This window comes from Lactuca serriola, chromosome 8 (genome assembly GCF_051521515.1).
Source record: "Lactuca serriola cultivar US96UC23 chromosome 8, Lser_US96UC23_V15, whole genome shotgun sequence".
NCBI classification, from domain to species: Eukaryota; Viridiplantae; Streptophyta; class Magnoliopsida; order Asterales; family Asteraceae; genus Lactuca; species Lactuca serriola.
In genome coordinates, this window is record NC_136415.1 from 58,422,083 (window position 1) to 58,445,571 (window position 23,489).

At 36.0% G+C, this 23,489-nt stretch overlaps 1 protein-coding gene and 1 pseudogene across 1 annotated transcript; one reads left to right on the forward strand and one right to left on the reverse strand.

The window, feature by feature from the left end:
• Positions 1-1,004: 1,004 nt before the first annotated feature.
• Positions 1,005-2,514, reverse strand: LOC145066925 (uncharacterized). Its single transcript, XM_079014164.1, has 4 exons — positions 2,501-2,514; positions 2,317-2,394; positions 1,820-2,244; positions 1,005-1,099 (listed from the first exon to the last, which is right to left on the reverse strand). The coding sequence occupies exons 1-4, from the start codon at positions 2,512-2,514 to the stop codon at positions 1,005-1,007; spliced, it is 612 nt and encodes a 203-aa protein (XP_078870290.1).
• Positions 2,515-23,347: 20,833 nt separating this feature from the next.
• Positions 23,348-23,489, forward strand: part of LOC145066927 (L-type lectin-domain containing receptor kinase VIII.2-like) — a 15,101-nt pseudogene continuing 14,959 nt past the window's right edge.

A 23,489-nucleotide genomic window follows, 5' to 3' on the forward strand; every position in this document is an offset into this window, starting at 1 on the left:
TCACCTTTGCGATCCGATAAGTACTTGAAAGCATTATATCCACAACTGTAAGTCAAAGCTTAGTAAGTTCCCCCAAAATATCTCATACAACAATACAAATACAATTCATGCATATATGAGCCTTCAGCATGTCTGGACCGCCTCGCAAGGTCTACAGTATGTCTGGACCACTCTACGAGCTTACAACCTGACTGGATTGCCTCGCAAGGCCTACATTCTATCTAAACCGCTCTATGGGCCTACGACCTGACTAGACCACCTCGCAAGGCCTATAGTCTATCTAGACTGCCCAAATATCTTGGCCTTCAGCACAAAGCAGGACCGCTTCAACCCAACCAACATAATATGTCGATATATACAGATAATAACCAGCAATACAGGTAATCATACAGATCTATCATTTCTTATATACCAAGATACAAACATAATCCAGAGGGCCAACATTGGTGCCTTCTACCCCTGAGTATAATGAGGAAGAACTCACTTACTATGAGGAACTGAAGATCACATATACACATGCATGAAGAAATCAGCTATACGAGCCACCTAAAACCAAAAGAGGTCCAACCTCAATCTATATCTTAAATCTATATTTATAATCCCTTATTATTTCATTTCAAGCATAACTTATTAATACTTCATATTATACTTTTTAATTTCCTTTCATTATCGTTATAGCATTGGGTTCATGAACCGATTAAAATCTACTTAGGGCCCGTATAATTATGTCTATTCATCCTACCAAATAATTATAAGTATTTCATGACCTATAAAATAGTTAATTCGAAATAATCTCACCACATATTCATAACCTTTCCTTTAATCTCGCATAAGAAGCCTAATCAATATGTTATTGTGTCACTTATGAAATTGCATTAACCCGGTTAGATTTGAAGTTCCTATTATTTGAGCCCATAAACGAAGCCCATTTACTAAATATGCACAAGCCTAATTTCCATTTAGAAGACAATAGCCGACAATAAGATTACCTCTCACAACCATTTTTAGCTCCGGTAGTTGTCCTCTTCACCTGTGATTCCATCGTCCCCGACAGTGCCTTCCTCAACGGCGGATCCTTCTTCTCCGGTGTAGCTTTCATCTCCAATATTTATAAAACAAGTATATTATAGGCAAACATCTCCATTACTCTCAATATTTCCCACCTCTCTATATCAGCGTCCCCCCTCCCCCCGATTCACTCTATACACACACCATATTATTATTATTATTATTATTTAATTAAACCCCTTTACATCATATAATGTCTTTTATTTAATTACTAGATTATGACCCGCATAAAACGCGGAGAACATATAAAAATACACATATAAAGGTATAAAAAAGTTGGCACTATAAAAAAATAAAGTAACTGAAACAGATTTAGTATTATTGGTAACATTGAAATGTTTGAAAAAAAACAATGAAATACTTGAATATCTATAATCGTTGAAGGATCTCTTTGTAGACACAACTTTTTGTTTTATTAGTTGGACGATCCTCGTCATATATGAGTACTTTAATTTATTTTTCACTTGTGACACGAGAAACAAAAAACATATAACTGACAATGAGTGAAGATGAGCCTACGCAAGTATAATCCAACATTTGATAATTATTGTCATTGACTTTTGTTAATGGCCATATATAATAAAATAAACAACTATGGGGAATTGTCTCCGCTAAAAACAAAATGAGATCATTTTATTAGACGGAGTTAACTTCATGCAAGGTATATAAGTAGTCTCGTTGAAAAATCTAGCATATATGATTCAGGCTTCAATGACGTGTCTTCCAATCCTAACAATATGTAACCTAGTACCATTGCATAGTCCTTTGGTTTGTTCGATATTACGAAGTAACATGACTGAAACACCTATTTTTAGTGTAAGTTTATGGTTGGAAATTATAGACACCTTAAAACCATTCAACACAACTGAAGAGTAGATTGATTCCTCAAAAAAATCTGGTAACTCTATCTCACATAAAGAGTTTGAGCTCATATATGTTTTCCCTTCATCTTTCATCAATCCTAAAATGTAGTCGTTGGTAGCATCGAATTCTTTATTTGTAGGTACCAAAATAGTTTTATCTTGAAAATATGATGGATCATCAAGATAGTTTTCAAATGATGGATAAATGGTGGATAAAATTGAATGAATATGGTCACCTGTAGAGTGAACAACAACGTCTTCTGGAAATTCAACTTCAACTTCACCATCATTAGGGCCACCAATATTACCTTCACTAATTTTAAGAATCCATTCATCAAATGTTTTTGTCTCATCCAAATCATTAGTTAGACAACCAAACTAAAACCTCATGTTTACAGTTAAACGTAAAACTGTACGTTCACGCCATAATTTAACAGGAGAAGCTAAACAATTTACGATATACCTAAATAATCAAATGTATATCAACTCGGTAACATTAATTGAAAATGTTCAAGGTTTAACGTTGGAAGTTTGATGTACAATTTAGGAATTGATTTTAGAATTATTACAGTTCAAAGTTCATTATCTGTTTTGGATGATTACTCGAATTACATTGCTAATCACAGTGGGGGTCACTAATATGGTTGATGGTCTGATCTTGGTCGATGTGATGTGTTCTTCTCAATCATGAAATCAATGTGGATAGTTCACAGACCATGTGCTGAGTAACACCTAAGTGAAACATTTTAACACATTTAGAACAACATAAATCCATTAACTTGCATGTGATAGTTGGGTAGGGCCAATCAACTATTACAGGAGGACCTTATTATAGTAACTTAAGAACATTAGGTTATGAATATGTGACATTGTTTTGTATATTGATCACATTCTTTCTGGTAAAAAAATCCTTCAAATGTTTCATGGTAATGATCATTAGAAAGTACAAAACATATCAAATAACATTTTAGCTTTATTACATCTCGAAGTTATTTCATATGCTATTTTGAGAGCATCTAAATGGTGTGTAAGCTACTAAAATGAATAGATATTTTAAATAAATTTGGTTAGTCAAAACTGAGTTTTTCTTTTTCTTGTTCGGGTTGTCATATCAGGATTTTATCCTTTTCCAAAAAGATTTCTCCACATATGTTCATCAAGGTAGGCATTTAAGGAATCTACCTGCAGTAAAAGAATTCCAAAAAAATATTTTTTAAAAGTACGATGCTATTAATGAATTTTTTTTTGCAAAGTTCAACACTATTAATGAAATTTGCTTCCAGAACACTGTCCTACAAATGAGCTTCAATGTTGGAAAACATGAAACGTTTCAATATCATCTAAAAATATTCAAAAATAATATTTTTTTAAAGTACAACACCGTTAATAAACTTTTTTTTTTTTTTTTTTTTTTTTTTGCAGATTTCAGTACTAAAAACAAATTTTCCCTAGACCATTACCATATTAATTACCTACTAATTAACATTTAAATTTATATATTACATAAATGGTTCACTTGTGAACAAAAATACATAAATGGTTCATATTTGAAATGTTTTTTTTACATAAATTGTCTATATGCGAAAGAAAATGAAAATGTATTTTCCATTAACAAAATGTTTTCAAAATAATCCTATTACTGAGCTCTAATGTATATAAAAATTAAACTTTTCTAGATTAGCCAAAAAGAATACGAAAAAAATCCTTTTTTTTTTAAAGTATGATGCTATTAATGAGTTTTTTTGCAAAGTTTAATGCTATTAATGAATATTTTGTTTTCCATAAGATAATCCTTTAAATGATCTTCAATATACAAAAAATGTAATTTTCCATATCAACAAAAAATAATTCAAAAAAAAATCATTTTTTTAAGAGTATGATGTTATATATGAACCTTTTTTTTTGAAAGTTCAATACTAAAAGCAATTTTTTCCAGAAAAGGTCATAATATAAGGTTAAAAGAGCATATTGTATAATACTTATCGATCTATATGAGCAAGAATTAAACATTTCTATCAATACCCAAAAAGGCATATAAATCATGCCTCATTCTGTAATTAATTCCAATGCCCCACAATGTGGAATCATCTCAGTGGCAACATTCCATAACTCAAACCATAATGGATAATCAATATGAAGAGAAGTTGCAATAAAAAATAATAATTGTCACCATCTTATACAATATTATAGATTATTAGGGTGTTAGATAGCATAATAACTTGCCAAAAAAAAAATACCAACACCTTGTAGACATCACATGTACAACATTTAATAAATATACAAAAAAACATTATATAAAATAAACTATGGTTATGATATCTCTTCTAGGGTACATATGATTATTGAAATTAATGGCAACAAAAATCTTCAATATTTAAGTGGCTCTAAATACAACTATCCTCTAGTTTTAGGCCCCTTGACTTCACCCCACTCCCAAGCAGAAACGGTTCATCAAATACTTTAAAAAAACCTGAAAGATTAAAATATACACACAAAAAGATGAAAAATGGTAAAATGAACTTTCAAATATAACAACAATATTTTATAGACAATACTACAAAAAAGCTAGAAACATGCAAATAGAGACAAAAGAACATCATAATCAGATTAACACCATACACTCATTTAGTCTTATCTTTCTTCTTCCCTTATAAGAGTTTATAAAACATTTTTTATTGTATGATGGAGTTCTGAATTACCTTTTTGAGATATGTGAGGTTGCAAAGAATGGAACAACAAAGAAATGGAATGGATACGTAATCGTAAAAGCAAGATAATAGAATAAGTAATTCCATTCCAGAAACATATTTATGAGGCATGGAATGGAACAATGAAAATTTCATACGATTTTTATGTTATATATTGCAATTTAAATTATAAAGATAATCCTTCACATATCTTTGTTTAGTTATTATTATGTAATTAAAAATTGTTTATATTGCAACTTTTACACTAATATCTTCTCTTATTGCTGAGAAAACCTTGATACTCACAATGTTACCAACCCTATTTTCAAGAGTGTAGGATGTACTCATTTATCATTGAGAAAGTAAACTCAATAAGAAGATTCAAACCAGTTAAATGAAAAAATAAGGTTGTGCAAGGTTCTTACTATGCTTCTCGGCATGCCCAGACAACACAAGTTAACCAAAAAAACCCTGCTAATTAACCAAAATTAATCAATCCCAAACATTTTCCAATAAGAATTATCGATTTAATTTGTTTACATGGTATACTAAAACTTTGTATTTTCTTTGCTATTGAGTCTAAAAGATGTTTTTTTATAATATTAAAAAATGATAAGTAATAACTTATTTCTGAGAACCCACTTTGTATTTTTAAAGATGTTTTTTACAATAAATCAAAACACATATCACTACTAGGTTTTGCTGAGTTGTAGAATATGTGGATCACTCAATGGTATAAGGGTTTAAATTTCATCTCCAGATCCAAGAAGGGATCGAAGATCCAAGAAGGGATCGAATGGGTAAAACATTATAGATATTGACTCGAGTATATATCTTCCATTCACAACCTGGTAAGCCAAAAAAAATCATTGACTAAATGAATATACAAAAACGTAAATATAAAAAAGAAATTGACATATACAAATTTACTACCTAGTAGACATATCTTCCAAATTGAAACAATGGATTAGAGGTAGCGGTGCTGCTGTGTCCATCATTTTGCTCTCTTGATATCTATAACTTAAAAAATCAAAATCAACAATACAGATCATAAGAACAAAAATCGAAGCAAATTCAGAAAACGTAACCATTATGGATTTAAACTTAAATCGAAAGGTTTTATAGATTGAAACAGAATAAAAGAAACATAATCTAAAACGTACCCAAAATCGATCTAAACTGCGACCAAATTAAATTAGAATCCAAAGAAATTTATCTCTATATAATTCCTCCTTTTTTAATGATGATCGAACACAAGACTAGTCTACACAGATCGAAGCCGACATATATTCTATTTCTTCTTTCCCCATTTTCTTCCCATCTACAAAACTTAGGTTAGATAAATTATGTAAAGAAAAAAGGGAAAGAGGGTAGGGGTACTGGTAATGAGGGATGGGATGGGGCTTTTTTTTAAATTTTTTTTGGTGAGATTTAATTGTCAATAATAGAATTTCTAATTTAATTAATTTTATTTTTGGTGAGATTTAACTGTTATTAATAGAATTCCTAACTTAATTCATTTTATTTTTTGTGAGATTTAATTGTGATTAATAGACTTCCTAATTTGAAACGTAATATATATTTTATAAAATTTATGGACAAAAATAAAAAAGCTGACAAATATGATGTCATCAAATAATCCAATGGTGAAAAAAAAATATAGGATCGAAATACAATCAATGACCCTGATTTCTTCAAGTTAGAATTAAAGGTTCTCTTTTAATAATATTTAAAGATTTACTTGCCAAACCTACAATATTTAGTCTTTAACTATAAAAATATTCATTATATTTATTGGCTCTAACTAGAAATCGCAAAATTGGAAACGGGTGTTACAATTCTTCCCCAATTAAACTGAATTTTGTCCTTAAAATCCGCTTTGGCTAGAATCGTTGAAAAAAACTCTCATACTACTCATTTAATGAATCAGCAAAAGGGTTCTCCAGACCTCTCGGAACCTAGACCACTTCATCGAGTCAACCTAACCATCTATACTTATATAACTACAACAACTAAACTCAATGGTAACCTCGCAGGATTGGAAACCTATCGGTCTGCAATCCAAGTAGTCATGCTTAAGTATTGATGACCAAACCCCTTGACATACCTATTTCTTAGTACTTAAGACTAGAGAAGTTGCCATACCATGTTGAGCCGATCACTCAAAAGGTTCTAACCGTAAGAACCAACCTAATCACCGCTTAGGAAATTCATGATTGAAAGACCTCAAATGAACACTTAACTCCCCAACAATTAGTCATAACTGTAAGACCCCAAGTCCAGGTATACCTTGTGAACCCTAATCTATTGAGCATTTGTCCATTTGGCCCTTTTGTAGAGAAAAAGTGGTAAATGGGTACGCGGGGCGTACTAGAGTGTACGCTCAGCGTACTCATGTGCGTGCATTAGACGCGGAGGCCACCTAGTACGCTGGGCGTACTAGACCCAGAATGAAAACCCTAATTTGGGGGTGTGGCCCTATATAAAGGAAGTGATGGCCTCATTCCTAGCCACCATTCCCAGACACCAAACCCTCCTAACCCTAAATCTTCGTTCTTATAGCTTGTGTGTGCATTTGAGAGCTTGTGAGTGTAATCTTGTGTTCTTGAAGTGGAGAAGAAGCTTTGGAGAAGAAGAGTGATAGTCCAGGCTTGTGGATCTGAGCTTAGCTGTGTGGAAAGCTTCACTTAGGGGTATAAAGCTTCAAGCTTTCTCACTCTTTTGATTTGTGCATTTTTTATGGGGTATTTTAGGGTTTTGTCCCAAAAGATGGAGACTTTATGAGATAATAAGCTCCAGAGACCTTGATTTGTCCCCTTTTAGTATATTTTGGGGAGTAGAGTCATAAAAATCCAATCTTGGACGTTAGGAGTAAGCCATGCATGAGATATGAGCTTCATGAGGAAAAAGGATGGGTGTTTTGAGTGTTTGTGACCTAATCAGCCATGCAAAGGCTTAAAGTCACTGACTTTATGGATTAAGAGACATTAGGGAGTCCAGATCTATGATATGAGCCAATGTCTTAACCGATTAAGACCAAAAACGTGAGGAGAGTGAAACTGGGACGTACGTTGGGCGTAATCCCAGTACGTGCAGCGTAGGGGTCGAGCATCCCCGATGACTTGCATGGCAGCCGAGTATGCCCAGCGTAGAGAGCTGGTACGCGTAGCATACTCCTTGCCGTTGACTTTCGGTTGACTTTTAGGGTTTGGTCAATTTGTGGACTATAAGGCCATAGAGGGGTAAAATGGTCTTTTTCCCTTCTGTGAGTTTATAGAAGGGTTAGTTTATCTTAAGTGAGAGCCTTATTAATTAGGGATTATTATCGTTGTGTTAGGCGAAGGCTAGACCGGTGATTCGAGTTCGAGATTATCCGAGTTCTTACGAGGCGAGTCTTCTCACTATACTTACCTTGGGTGGTATTCTATGTGTGACCGGAGGGTCTTATGTGCATATACTGTGTATTGATATATCTTGCTAGTTGTGTTTGTGATTTATATCTTGTGTATTATATTGAGTCGCCGAGTTGAGGGACCGGAGGGTCCAACTGAGTTGTGGGACCAAAGGGTCCCATTGAGACACATTGACCGGAGGGTCTTATCTGAGTATAGCCATGAGAGACTAATGAGATATGTGTGGTATTTTGGGGAACTCACTAAGCTTTATGCTCACCGTGTTATGTATTATGTGTTTCAGGTACTTCTTAGGATCACAGGAAGGTTTCGGCTTGATTGTACACACATCCGAGATTTGAGTTATGTTTGAGAGGATCCTGGATTGTTATATATTCAGTTTTTGGGATATGTGTTGGATGATTTGATAATATAACACTTTTTGAAATGTTTGAATTGAGAAAAATGTGTTTTAAAATTTGAAAATTTTGGTTTGAAAATTTACGTTGTTACAATAACTCACCATCCCCACGAGCATAGTCACGGACGAACCAATATTCCATGTAGTGGCCAAACTTCATCCCAATTTAGGTGTGCCACCACCTGATGGATCATTAAAGAAACTCGCTACACACTCGACCATTGGTATCTAAACACCACTGAAACGATTTGCATAAGACAACCATGGATCCATTAATAAAGCACTCTACATGGGGGCTATAGATACATATCACTATGAATTTTCGAACAAGTCAACATCCTACCAAAGCCTGACCCAAACTGAGCCACCGGTACTAATTCCATATCGCTCAAAAACACCAACTATGTCATAAGGCTAATGATGAAAGCATATGAGTCTTTGCTATACAACTATTGGGTTCAACTCACACAAGTCGTATCTACGATAGTTCACGATACATCATGACACCATCTCAACATCGTAACGAAAAGCTCGTGTTGCTAAACCACTGTTGTCATCATCCAATCACGGGTATGAAGACTTACGACCAACACTGTAGTGTGCCTCTAGGCATACAACTATAATCTATCGACCTATTGGAAGCCGATCGACATCCCTCCCAGTACTTTCCAAACAGAACACAAGCCATACCATTCTTTAACCTAAAAAGATTTCAACATGCTAGACTGCTATCTATTCAACGCCATGCAGAACATTGTTGCATGCAGTTAGAAGACAATAGACAGTTAAACGCATGCTCCTACTCGAAAGCAATAAATCAAATAAAAACCATGCAATAAAGTTTTCTTAGGCTTTTTTACTCAGTCCATATACATGATGGGTTTTAGCCATAAGAACTTTCCTATGTGCGCATGCAAAACCCTAATGCTTGGATCTAGGCTTTCTAATAAACATGCTTTGAATCCAAGTCTTCTAATGACTAATTAGGTTAAATAACAACATTGAAACAGATCTAGAATCATACCTTTGAGTTCCTTGTTGATCTTGAGGTCTTGGAGCTTCTAGAGTCACAAATGTCACTCCTCTAATGGCTTACAAACACCAATAGCAAGAAAGATGATTTAGGAGAGAGGAGAGGGGAGGAATTCGGCCAGGGTTCTCTTACTTTATGAGATGTGTCGAATTCCCTATGCCATGGGGTCTATTTATACTTGTAGACTCCTTAAGGGTTACAACCTAAACCCTAATTAGATAACTTAGACTTTAAGTTAATCCATATCCTTTCCTTGATAACCCTTTTGGACGATTTTGGCTTATCCTAGCCCTAGAAATCATCCAATCCTATATCAATAAGGATTTACAGTCTAAAGTTTAACTATCAAACAATTGACAGTTTATACCCCTTTATTTAATTAATCTCTTTAAGTCACCAAATTAATTCTAATTAATTCTATGACTTATATTAATCAAATAACAAATATATTATTCATTATATTATTCTCATAATATATTAATAATATTTACTCTCTCGTAATAAATCATCCTATCAAGTTGCTATGGTGAAGGCAACCCAAAAGGACCATGCACAACCGGGTCAAATACTTGTCTAATATAGTTGCAACCTTAGACACTATTCCAACAGTCTCCCACTTGGATAAGTCTAGTAACTATATTTACAGGTACAATTCGGTTTGCAATCGTAGCTCTCAAAGACGCTGTCAACTCTGATCTAATCAATCTTGTCCTTTAGATAAGGGAACGTACAGTCCTCTGTTAGATATCATGCTAACAATCCTATGGAATGGTTAGTCAAGCATTTAGGTTTCTCGATCTCTGATTTATTTGACATAGAACTTAATCGAACACATCAATTCAGTTCTGACCGGGCCCGACACATAAGTCAAATCAAATCATCGAGCGGCCGAGATATCACTTTTACCTTCTTAGATAAAAGTTACAGATAAACTTCGACTTATATGCATTTACTTATTCATTAACCAACTATACACAACAATACGTTTTATAACACCAAGTTACTGATGCGTTTTCGTATTATCAATGTACAATCAATAAACAAATAACAAACCATATATCTAGGTTTTAAGACTATATGATATTATCGTCTTGCGATCACCTTTTATATCGTATTCCATAAGGTGATTCCAGCAAGCGCGGGTTTATTCCAATGCTCAAAACTAGTTCATAAGCACTCATGAACGTTGCAACAATCTTTTGCTATGTCTAACACCATTTAGACATTCTACACACCAATTCATGACAATCTTCATTCATATCTACTCCCAACATATGAACGATTGTGGACCATTTGAACAATTCGATTATTCCTAATAAACTCAATTATTCTGGAAGTCAAAACATGCAAAGTGAAACAATAGCTAAACAATTAACATAAGATAGTAACATTACTCATAAATAAAACTCCTTTAATTAATCATCAAATGTCAATTACATTTATCTATTACACGTTTCTAATACTATCTAATCTATGCTAATATCATCCTTCAGCCCAATACTCCTAGCATGCTGCAAGTGCTTAACCCTACTCAGTCCCTTCTTAAGCGGATCTGCTGGGTTATCTTCTGATGATATCCTCTTCACTACGAGTTGTCCTTCTTCTACACGATGTCTAATGAAGTGATACTTTCTGTCGATATGTCTTGATCTACCATGATCCCTCGGTTCCTTGGTCAAGGCAACCGCGCCTTCGTTATCACAGAAAATCTCCATTGGCTCCTTTATGGAAGGTACAACTCCAAGATCACCGATGAAGTTCTTTAGCCATATTGCCTCCTTCGACGCTTCGCTCGCTGTAATGTACTCTGATTCGCACGTTGAATCAGCTACGGTTTCCTGCTTGGAACTCTTCCATGTCACTGCTCCTCCATTTAGGGCAAAGACCCAGCCCGACTGCGAACGGTAGTTGTCCCTGTCGGTCTGAAAGCTGGCGTCACTATACCCTCTCACCTTCAAGTCATCACTCCCTCCGAGGACTAAGAACCATTCCTTCGTCCTCCGAAGGTACTTAAGGATGTTTTTCACCGCAATCCAATGTGCTTTGCCAGGATTCCCTTGATATCTGCTAACCATGCTCAAAGCGAAGGCTACATCAGGGCGAGTACAAGTCATAGCGTACATGATTGAGCCAACTGCGGAAGCGTATGGTACTCGGCTCATTTCTGCTATCTCAGCTTCGGTACTCGGACTTTGAGTCTTACTCAATTTGGCATTACTTTGTATCGGTAGTTCTCCCTTCTTTGAGTTTTCCATACTAAAACGTTTTAGTACCTTCTCTAAGTAAGTATTCTGACTAAGTCCAATTAGTCTCTTACTTCTTTCTCTTACTATCCTTATTCCCAAAATGTAAGAAGCCTCTCCGAGGTCCTTCATAGCGAAGCACTTCCCGAGCCAGGACTTAACCTCCTGCAGAGTCGGGATGTCGTTTCCTATGAGTAATATGTCATCGACATATAGAACGAGGAAGCTTACTATACTCCCACTGGCTTTGACATATACACAAGATTCGTCTTCGCTTCGTACAAATCCAAACTCTTTGACTTTCTCATCGAAGCAAAGATTCCATCTGCGAGATGCTTGCTTAAGTCCATAAATAGACTTCTCAAGCTTATACACTCTATCCGGATGCTTCGGATCCACAAATCCCTCTGGCTGAGCCATGTAAACATCCTCAGCCAACTTTCCGTTAAGGAAAGCGGTCTTGACATCCATTTGCCAAATCTCATAATCATGAAATGCGGCAATTGCTAGCATCACTCTAATAGATTTAATTTTCGCAACTGGTGAGAAGGTCTCATCATAGTCAACTCCGGGAGTTTGAGTAAAGCCCTTCGCGACCAATCGCGCTTTATATGTGTGTACGTTTCCATCCACGTCGGTCTTCTTCTTGAAGATCCATTTGCACCCAACGGTCTTATGTCTGGGCACGTAATCAACCAAATTCCAAACTTGGTTATCATACATGGATTGGATCTCGCTATCCATTGCCTCTTTCCACTTTATAGACTCCGGGCCTGCCATGGCTTCCTTATAGCTATTAGGTTCATCAAGGTTTACTAGTGTACCATCACTAATATACGTGTCCCCTTCGGTAGTAATATGAAAGACATAAAACTGGGGATGAACTTTAACTCTATCGGAACGTCTAAGAGGTAAGGATTCGTCAATCGGTTCAACCGGAGTTTCCTCCTCGGGTTGAATGCCAGCGGTAGAGGTTCCTTCATCTATCGACTCTTGAATCTCTTCAAGTTCGATTTGCCTCCCACTGTTTCCTTGGCTCATGAGTTCTCGCTCTCGGAAAACTCCTCTCCTCGCAACGAAGACAACATTGTCCTTCGGTCTATAGAAGAGATATCCAAAGGATGTCTGCGGGTAGCTGATGAAAATACATTGCTCACTTCGAGGTTCAAGCTTGTCGTGAGTATCTCGTCTTACGAAAGCCTCGCAACCCCAAACCTTGATATGTGCCAACGAGGGAGCTTTCCCTGTCCACATCTCGTGAGGTGTTTTGGCAACCTTCTTAGTAGGGACTCGGTTAAGGATATGAGCGGCAGTCTCTAAGGCATACCCCCAAAAAGAGATAGGTAGTGAAGCACGACTCATCATAGAGCGAACCATATCCAATAAGGTTCGATTACGCCTTTCTGCCACACCATTTAACTGCGGTGTCCTAGGAGGCGTTAATTGTGAAACTATTCCACACTCCTTGAGATAATCGTGGAATTCAAGACTTAGGTACTCTCCTCCTCGATCGGATCGAAGCATCTTGATTTTCCTGCCCAATTGATTCTCCACTTCATTCTTGAACTCTTTGAACTTTTCAAAGGTGTCTGACTTTTGCTTGATTAAGTAGATATACCCATATCTACTATAGTCATCGGTAAAAGTCACATAGAATCGGTTCCCATCCTTCGTGGTTGATCTAAACGGTCCACATACATCGGTATTTATTAGTTCCAATAGACCCTCGCCCCTTTCACATGTACTTGTGAAGGGTGACTTAGTCATCTTTCCAAGAAAACAAGACTCGCATGTGTCATCTTCCCTAAGGTCGAATGACTCCAACACTCCATCCTTTTGGAGTTGTGCTATGCGTTTCTTGTTGACATGTCCAAGACGAAAATGCCACAAGGATGCTTTATCCATACCAGTGGAAGAATCAATATTCAAAACATCATTTCCTAATTTATCAACAATCATAACGGTTTCATATATTCCATTACATGGTATAGCTTCAAAGTAAAAGACACCATTTAGATAAGCCAAAATAGAACCATTCTCATTATTAAAAGAAAATCTAAATCCTTGTCTATATAAACCATGAAATGAAATGATGTTTCTAGCCATTTCTGGCGAATAGCAACAATTGTTCAAATCTAAAACCAAACTATTCCTAAGCACTAAAGAATACACTCCAATCTTGGTCACAGGCAAAGATCTTCTGTTCCCCATGATTAGATTGATCCTTCCTTGCTCCACATCCCTACTTCTTCTTAGTCCCTGCACATTAGAACAAATGTGATAACCACAACCGGTATCAAGAACCCAAGAAATAGCATGATTAGAATCGTTAGATTTGATTGTGTATATACCTGCGAAAGATGGCTTGATCTTTTCCTCTTTGATTTCTTGCAGGTAATCTGGGCAGCTTCTCTTCCAATGTCCTATCTTGTGGCAGTGGTGGCACTCTACCTCCTTCGGGTTAGAGCAGGGCTTAGCGGGATCAACTTTGGTCCCACTAGAAGAGGCACCATCTCGGGCTTTCACCTTGCGATAGTTCTTTGATGAAGCTTTCCTCTTCTTTCCCTTTCCATGACCAACAGCCAAGACAGGAGCAGCGGACGGATTGGGAGTAGGTGCAACAGACTTGTCCTTGAAGTTGCTCTCAGCGACCCTCAAGAGACCTTGGAGTTTGCTTAGGGTGACCTCTTCTTTGTTCATGTGGTAGGTCATCCTAAATTGATTGTACATCGGAGGCAAAGAGTGAAGCACCATATCGATCGCCAAGTCTTCACCGAAGTCAACGTTTAACTTGCGAAGGCGGTCGACATACCTTTGCATCTTTTGCAGGTGCACGGTAAGAGATTCTCCATGACCCATCTTTGCGGAAATCATGTTGGTGAAAATCTCATAACGCTCTTGTCTCGCGTTTTGGTGGTATCTCTCCAATAAGTCTTGGTGCATTTCATACGGGTACATGTCCTCGTAGGACTTTTGGAATTCGGAGTTCATGGTAGCGATCATGATGCAATGTACCTTCGTTGCATCTCGCTCATGAGTTTCAAAAGCGGTGATTTCGGCGGGAGTAGCAACTTCGGGGTTGATTTTCTCGAGCTTCTCATCGAGGACATACTCCTTATCCTCATAGTGAGCAATGGTGCGAATGTATCTTATCCATTCGCTAAAGTTCGTTCCATCGAAGGTGACCTTTTGGCAAAGGCTCATCAACGTGAAAGAACTAGCAACAGCTTTGTTTGCGTTCGACATCTACAATTAGAAAAGGACAAAGATAGATTAGAATAAGAATCCCTAATTATCACCCAATAAGAAAAATTAGGGCTAGGATCCAACAATAACATTTACATACTAGAAAAGGGATGCCGTAATCTAACATGCAAATAAATTGAAGGTAAGTGAATGACGATTCACTAATTCTCCATTACAAAACTTAAACTATTAGTCCTAAGTGTTTTTGAGAATTCCTAGGTTCGGATGAGATTCATTGAAACTATTCAATGGCATGTTTAAATCTCGATATGCCCCTCTCGTTTGTGACTGGGATGCCGAGGATCACAAAGCGGGTGTGAATTACCATGCAAATTCACATGGTGCCTTCATTGTAACGATCACCTATTCGATGTGCCGGTAAACCACACACGCTCCATCGAACTATGATAAACAATGAATCACCCTTTGCCACCTTCGCTTAGAACCAATTAGTGTGCCGGTAAACCACACATGCTCCACTAACTTCTTAGCAAGGTGCAAAGTGTAATTTCATGGGATTGCATCAATTCACTTTTCCTAAAGTAACTAGGATTGGGAAATTTTTAAAAAATATGTAGTTACTTTATATTTCTTATTATACTTTTAATGAGAGGATGAGGTTGCCCCATCCTACCCGTTCGGCTAACGACCCTCCACCAATCAAGCAAGCGGTAGGTGTGAGTGTACACCCATTAAGCGCCATTTTATAGGCCGCAACCTTATACCCACCTTATAGATCGGCTTCGTGAATGAGGCCTACTAACGGTAAGACTAGCATTTAGTTATACATATATATATATATATATATATATATATATATATATATATATATATATATATATTATTCTAGTAATATCATATTAGTATAGGGTTGTATTTTAAAGCTTTTAAAATCTAGGGTTTGAAATTTAAGTTGTCTAAATTAAAACTTTTAATCACAAATATAAATTTCAAAACTTGTGGGTAAGTTTTAAACATTTAAAACATGGAGGATCAAATAACAAATAATTCCAATTAACAATTAATATCCTAATTATCTATATTTGATTTTATTCAAGATTTCTTTGAAAGATAATTACCAAAATAATTAAAATAATTAATTAATTATCATATAAGGAAATTAAATATTTTATTAGTTGATAAATACCTTTAACTAGATCAAGATAATAGTCATATATATATATATATATATATATATATATATATATATATATATATATATATATATATATATCATAAAATCGGATTTAGATTGATCTATTATGATTAAGGTAAGTTTCCATAAGATAATTATGAAAAAATCCCGAATCTGGCCATTCCTGACGCCTGGACTCGCCGAGTGCACAAGGGGACTCGCCGAGTCAGGCCTACTCGCCGAGTCCACCTTGGAACTCGCCGAGTCCATGACTCAGAAACCTAAAAATCGAATTTTGCAGGTTTGTTTCAGTTAATCAAGCAACAATTTAAAGAAAACCAAGCTAGGCTCTGATACCACTGATGGGTTTTAGCCATAAGAACATTCCTATGTGCGCATGCAAAACCCTAATGCTTGGATCTAGGCTTTCTAATAAACATGCTTTGAATCCAAGTCTTCTAATGACTAATTAGGTTAAATAACAACATTGAAACAGATCTAGAATCATACCTTTGAGTTCCTTGTTGATCTTGAGGTCTTGGAGCTTCTAGAGTCACAAATGTCACTCCTCTAATGGCTTACAAACACCAATAGCAAGAAAGATGATTTAGGAGAGAGGAGAGGGGAGGAATTCAGCCAGGGTTCTCTTACTTTATGAGATGTGTCGAATTCCCTATGCCATGGGGTCTATTTATACTTGTAGACTCCTTAAGGGTTACAACCTAAACCCTAATTAGATAACTTAGACTTTAAGTTAATCCATATCCTTTCCTTGATAACCCTTTTGGACGATTTTGGCTTATCCTAGCCCTAGAAATCGTCCAATCCTATATCAATAAGGATTTACAGTCTAAAGTTTAACTATCAAACAATTGACAGTTTATACCCCTTTATTTAATTAATCTCTTTAAGTCACCAAATTAATTCTAATTAATTCTATGACTTATATTAGTCAAATAACAAATATATTATTCATTATATTATTCTCATAATATATTAATAATATTTACTCTCTCGTAATAAATCATCCTATCAAGTTGCTATGGTGAAGGCAACCCAAAAGGACCATGCACAACCGGGTCAAATACTTGTCTAATATAGTTGCAGCCTTAGACACTATTCCAACAATACACCCCTCACAACAGTATTTGATGGACTGTCAAGATTTATACAACCAACCCAAATCCAACGCATTCCTTATTCATTACACCCTCACCCAAAAGGGTAAAGTACTAGTTGATCAAATGAAGTGACTAACCTCAACCGCTAGTAGAAACATTCTCCTAAACAATCAAAAAAATATCCCACACCTTAAATGAATGTGAAAATATCCCACCAATGCGTAATTAAACCAATAAAACTTCCATATTCGGAGACAAAAATTCCTAAAATTATCCAGAAATGTTGTCAGAACCCTCATCGAATCAATCCAAATACTAACCCGGCCAACGCGACATGCCAAAATTGGGCTCTACGTAGGCTCATGGTTACACTTGAAAAACTAAACAACTTCGCTCTGACATCCGCACTCCTAATAAACAAGAACAACTGCCAACTCAAGCCTAATAGGAAAAACGATTTCACAATCAAACAGTCGAGAGTACACATACACAGATACCAAGATATTCACCTTACAGAACTTGACGAAAGGTTAACACATCAATTGCACCTCTAATTGACATAACTTGAAGCCTTCGAATAAGCTCAATTGTTGATGAGGAACAAAATAAACAACGATCAAAAATGGATCGACAACTAAACGCAATGATCCCACACATACTGAACACGACAACTTAATCATGATCCCAGGTGATTTCGAAGGAACTATTGAACACGACAACTTCCTTGCCCGACAACTTTCACATGCGTCCTTGTAGACATAATCATGACGGAAACTTGATCTTTGCTCGTATTCTGACCATTCCTTAAACTCTTCATGAACATGAAGGATTCTAGTGGATCCTTGAGATACATAATAAGAAGACTTCCTAACCACGAGCACTTCAATGATATCCTACCTTCTTTCTTGCATGCATACATAACCCCAAACCAAAAACCCTACAAACTAAAATAGTAGATTCTCTTGACCCATTACACTAAGCCCACAAAATTGAGTTGACCAATAACCTTCCAAGAAAAATACTCAGTTCTCCCCCCACTCAGGGTTCAAACTACTACCAACTGACATCTACAATCAACAGAGCCTCAGACCATCTCCACAAGATACATACCAATCTTGACCCTCGGCAAGCATAATATGGAATACGATAAACTTTCGAATAATAATCAACCAAACTAGAGGAATCTCTAAATCTCAGATGGAGACATCAGGTTCCTCCCAACACATCCATGCCTTATTTCTAACGAAGTCAACTGGGATACCATTTGATTGATGAGGAACCCTTAGAAGCGAACCTTGCATAATTAAATCTTGCATTCGAAGACATGACCCACAGTCTCACACTACTGAAACTTCCAGAATCCTTTATGAATGCTCTAGCAGTAGCTCTGGTAAACCAAACATAACAATATAATTCTCTTATCTGCCAACGGAGAAACCCGATATTCTCAAAACTTGTTCGCAAGCTCGACACACGGCATGCTCTCCACTTTAGCCACCATTTTGGGGACAATCAATCTCGAACGTCCTTATACTGAAAGACAAAAATGATTTGCTATGAACCAGATTTTACCCCCTTGCGGTAGGAATCGATGCGGAGAATACCATTCCTTTGTTCCATATATCGATTGACGCACATCCGATCTCTACTCACTCAAACACGGGAGGCAAGAAAAACATAATCGTGTTGTCGAAAATGACATCCCAAACCATTGGTCGGCCACCGAGCCTTAATTTGCAATCCTTAAGGCGATCATCACATTCGCTTCGTACTTAAGCCTTGAAATTCAAACTGGTACTACTTTGAACAAGGTCTTCGACACCTTAGAATCAAATAACTTAAAGGTATGCACCATTCACGCCCCAACTATCATGACCGCTTGGGCCCCGAACAAGCACCAAATTCGTCATCATCTGGAGTAACCATAACTAAAATACTAATAGAGACAAAAACAGACACAACTAACCCTAGCGTTATACCATACTATCTACCAACAAATAGTTCCCTATTAGCCTTGTAACTTTCCTTGAACCTCGTACAGATCATGTGCTTCCAGTAGTATGGGCACATACTACCTTCTACACCTATCCGTATTTTTTTCAGTAATCATCACAAAGTGATAGATCACTACACATGGAACCAACCTATAACCCTAGACCCAACTACATATAGTGTATCTATCCACTCGATTGATATCGGGTCATGGGTCGTACCCAACATGCATGCTCCCTAACAATAAGATCATAGAACCAACCCATAACCCTAGACCCAACGACATACAATATATCTATGCACTCGATCGATCTTGGGTCATAGGTCATTCCTAATATGCATTCTCCTTAACAACAAGATCATAGAACCAACCCATAACCCTAGAACCAACCACATGCAATATATCTATCCACTCGACCGATCATGGGTCATGAGTCGTACCTAACATGCATGCTCCCTAGCAACAAGATCATAGAACCAATCCATAACCCTAGAACCAACCACATATAATGTATCTAATCACTCGATCGATCTTGGGTCATGGGTCGTACCCAACATGCATACTCCCTAACAACAGGATCATAGAACCATCCCATGACCTTAGATCCATGTTATTTGCATTATTATTATTGGATTCACATAATAAAAATCATTAATTGTGTAATTGACATGTACTAATTTATTTTATATATTTTAGTATTACCCAAACATCATACCCTACTTTGTCGATCCTAAATCAGAAAAAGTTAACCCTAATATCTTCAACAATTACAACCTTTTCTTGTGCGCGGGACTGGGATTGATCAATGTAAGTAGCATTATGAATACTCATTAACTATAGATGATTGGTTGAAGATCTATTAAACATAATTTATATATTAATATGGACAAGTCGTGGATGGAGGTTCTTAGAAATAAACAACAATATAAAGATGGTGTTTTAAACTTTATTGATTATGTAATAACCAATTACGAGGTCTTGGGGACTATTGAACCTAATAAATGTTTAAAGAAAACTAAAAATTCTATGTACATGCACTTATTGTGTAAACCACATAGTCAGTGTGTTGAGACTGTGGAATTTCATTTATTCAGATATGGAATCGATCAAAACTATACCAATTGCACTAAGCATGGAGAAAAAGAGACCCCAACAAGTAATGTGGCTTCTAAAGAAAAATATTCAAGGGACACGTCATTCTTTGCTTATTCCACAGGTTTTGCAGATGAAGGAATTCCAACAAATGCCCCAAAAACAATAGAGATTGTTTAAGCCACATAACAAAAATTCATAGAAAATCCTAAAAAGTTTAAAAAACTATTAAAAGATGATAAGAATCTCCTTTGCAAGGGATTGTAGACTTCAAAAAGTTGTCTGCAGGTGTTCAACTTGTCAATGTGAAGATCAAGTATGGTGTTTCAGATAAGTGATTTTCTGAATTCTTGTTTTTGATTAAAAAGATTCTACTTGACGATAATGAACCATGTAGTAGTGCACATGAGGCTAAGAAATCATTGATAGAAATGGGGTCAAGATATACAAAAATACATGCATGTGTTAACAACTACATTCTTTACAGGAATGAATACAAAGACATCATAGTATGTCCCACTTGTGGGAAACCAAGATGGAAGGTGGATGGAAAAAAAAAACAAAACTTGTGAAAATATTCATGCAAAAGTTTTTTAGTACTTTCCCATTATTCCACGAATGAAATGATTATTCCAATCAAATTCAATTGCTAAAGATTTAATATGGCACACGTTAAATAGACAAGTTGATCCTAGTGTTTTACGTAACCCGACAGATTCATCCGCATGGTCTGCCATAAAAGACAAATTTCTTGACTTCGGTATTGAACCACGAAATTTGCAGCTTGGCATTTCGGCCGATGGTGTCAACATGCATGGAGGAAGTAGTAATACTGGGAATGCCAGGAAACAATCTTGATGTGTTCTTAGCACCTTTGATTGATGATTTGAAACTATTATTTGATGTTGGAGTTAAAATGTTTGATGCATATATGGGAGATATTTTTTTGTTTGTGTGTAGTTGTTTTATGGAAAATTAATGATTTCCCTGCCCTCGGTACATTAAGTGGACATCCTTATAGTGGATATAAAGGCTTTGTGGTATGTGGGGAAGAAAAAGATTGTATTAGGCTTTATGATTCTAATAAGCAGTGTTATGTTGGTCACATACGTCATCTACCATATAAACATCCGTTTAGAAATCACAAGAAGGTGTTTAATGGAAAACAAGAATTTGACACCGCTCCAGAACCTACAAATGGGGAACAAATATATAACAAGGTCAGAAATATTAAAAACACATGGGGGAAAGGGAGCTAAGATCAATGAATCAAAAGAGGAAGAAATTTTTATAGGAAGAAGTGGGAAGATTAAAAAACAAAGAGAGCTTCAAAACAAGATGTTAGCCAAGAACAAAACACATATTGAAAGAAAATTAATATATCGTGTGAACGTCTTAGGTATTGGCCTCATAATTTGGTCCCTCATTGTAAAGATTTTATGCATACCTAAAATAATGTGACTGAGAGTCTAGTTGGGACATATCTGAACAGTCCATTTAAGACAAAAGATGGACTAAATGTGTGAATGGATTTGGAGTCTTTTGGTATAAAAATAGAATTACATCCTCAAAGACAAGGCAACACCACCCCCTATCCCGCAGTAGGTTACACACTGACGCCAGAAGTAAAAGACAAGTTTTACGAAACATTGTACAACTCAAGGGTCACAAGGGTATTGTTCTAACCTTTCAAATTTGGTGAGTATGTGTTAGAGGAAGTTGATCAGACTTAAATCACATGATTACCACATGATCATGCAACAATTTTTACCCATTGAAATACGATCTATTATGCATCCATCCACCAGAAATGCTATTATCAGGCTGTCTTTCTTTTTCAAATCAATATGTAGCAAAGAAATCAAAGTAGATGAGGTCGATAAGATGCAAGAAGAGTTATGTGTGACGTTATGTCTTCGTAACAAAAACACTTTCCACCAGCCTTTTTTGATGTTATGGTTCATTTAACTGTGCACCTTGTTAGAGAAGTAAAATTAAGTGGTCCTATTTTTTTCGATGGATGTACCCATTTGAAAGGTGTATGAAGGTTATTAAGGAACATGTGAGAAGAAAAAGTAATCCTGAAGGATGCATTGCTAAAGAGAATGTTGTAGAAGAGAAAATTAAGTTCTTTAGTGAGTTCATTAAAATCATGCTTACTGTTGGTATTCCACTTGACAAGCCTAATAGTAATGGAATTGAGAGTGGTGAAGATAATAATGCTCATATGGACGCAACTACACTATCATTGGGTAAAATGGTTAAGGTTACTCCAGAACTTTTCAACAAGGCTCATTTCTATGTATTCCAAAACACGGCTGAAATTGAACCGTATATTAAGTAGTATGTTTCATACATTTATATATAGATTTTTTACATTTGTACATTTATGTGTGTTGTGTAATATGATTCATTGTGATTGTAGATGACAAAAGGAGGTTTTGGAAATTAAACACCCACAAAAAACTTGGCTAGAGTAAGAGCATAGTAAAACGTTTGGTAGTTAGTTACGAAACGAGGTACATTTTTTTTCATATTGCCCATTTTTTCGTTAGTAAATGTATTTACCTTTATCAAAAGATTACATTGTACTAATATTCAGGTTGAGAGAGAGTTAGTGGTTTCTATAGAGAGTGTATCGGAGAACCTTAGATGGATTTCAAAGGGAGCTAACAAGAATGTACTAAAATACGAATCATATGCTACTAATGGATATACATTTCATACAAAACGTCATGAAGGTAAAGTTCACCAAAACAGTAGCATTAGTGTAATGGCAAATGACATGCACGTTTCTGGTAAAGAAGTTGTCACCTATACCAAAAAAAAAAACACTATTGTGGCGTTTTATAGGAGATATGAGTACTAGATTATCATGTTAAAAATATTGCAATTTTCAAGTGTGATTGGGTAGGAATAGAAGTGGTGTGAAGAAGGACAATTTTGGGTAAATATTGGTTACCTAAACAATTTAGGCCAACACAATGATCCCTTCATATTGGCGTCACAAACAGAACAAGTATTTTGCGTGATAGATCAGTTGAACAAAAAAAATGTCTATTGCGTTTGAGACACCTCCCAAAAATTATAAAGATGCATATGAGGATGTGGATGAGGAATTTAGTACTGAATTTTTTCCTCAAAGTGATAATATATTGTCACGTGTAGACCCCCAAGATTTGCTTAAGGAGTCGC

Bases quoted from the DNA above. Each gene is read 5' to 3' on its own strand.
- LOC145066925 (XM_079014164.1), bottom strand. The intron at 2,245-2,316 runs GTTTTAGTTTGG...TCTTAAAATTAG, and splicing joins CGTTTAACTGTAAACATGAG to TGAAGGTAATATTGGTGGCC. The intron at 1,100-1,819 runs GTACTAGGTTAC...TAAATATTGGAG, and splicing joins AACCAAAGGACTATGCAATG to ATGAAAGCTACACCGGAGAA.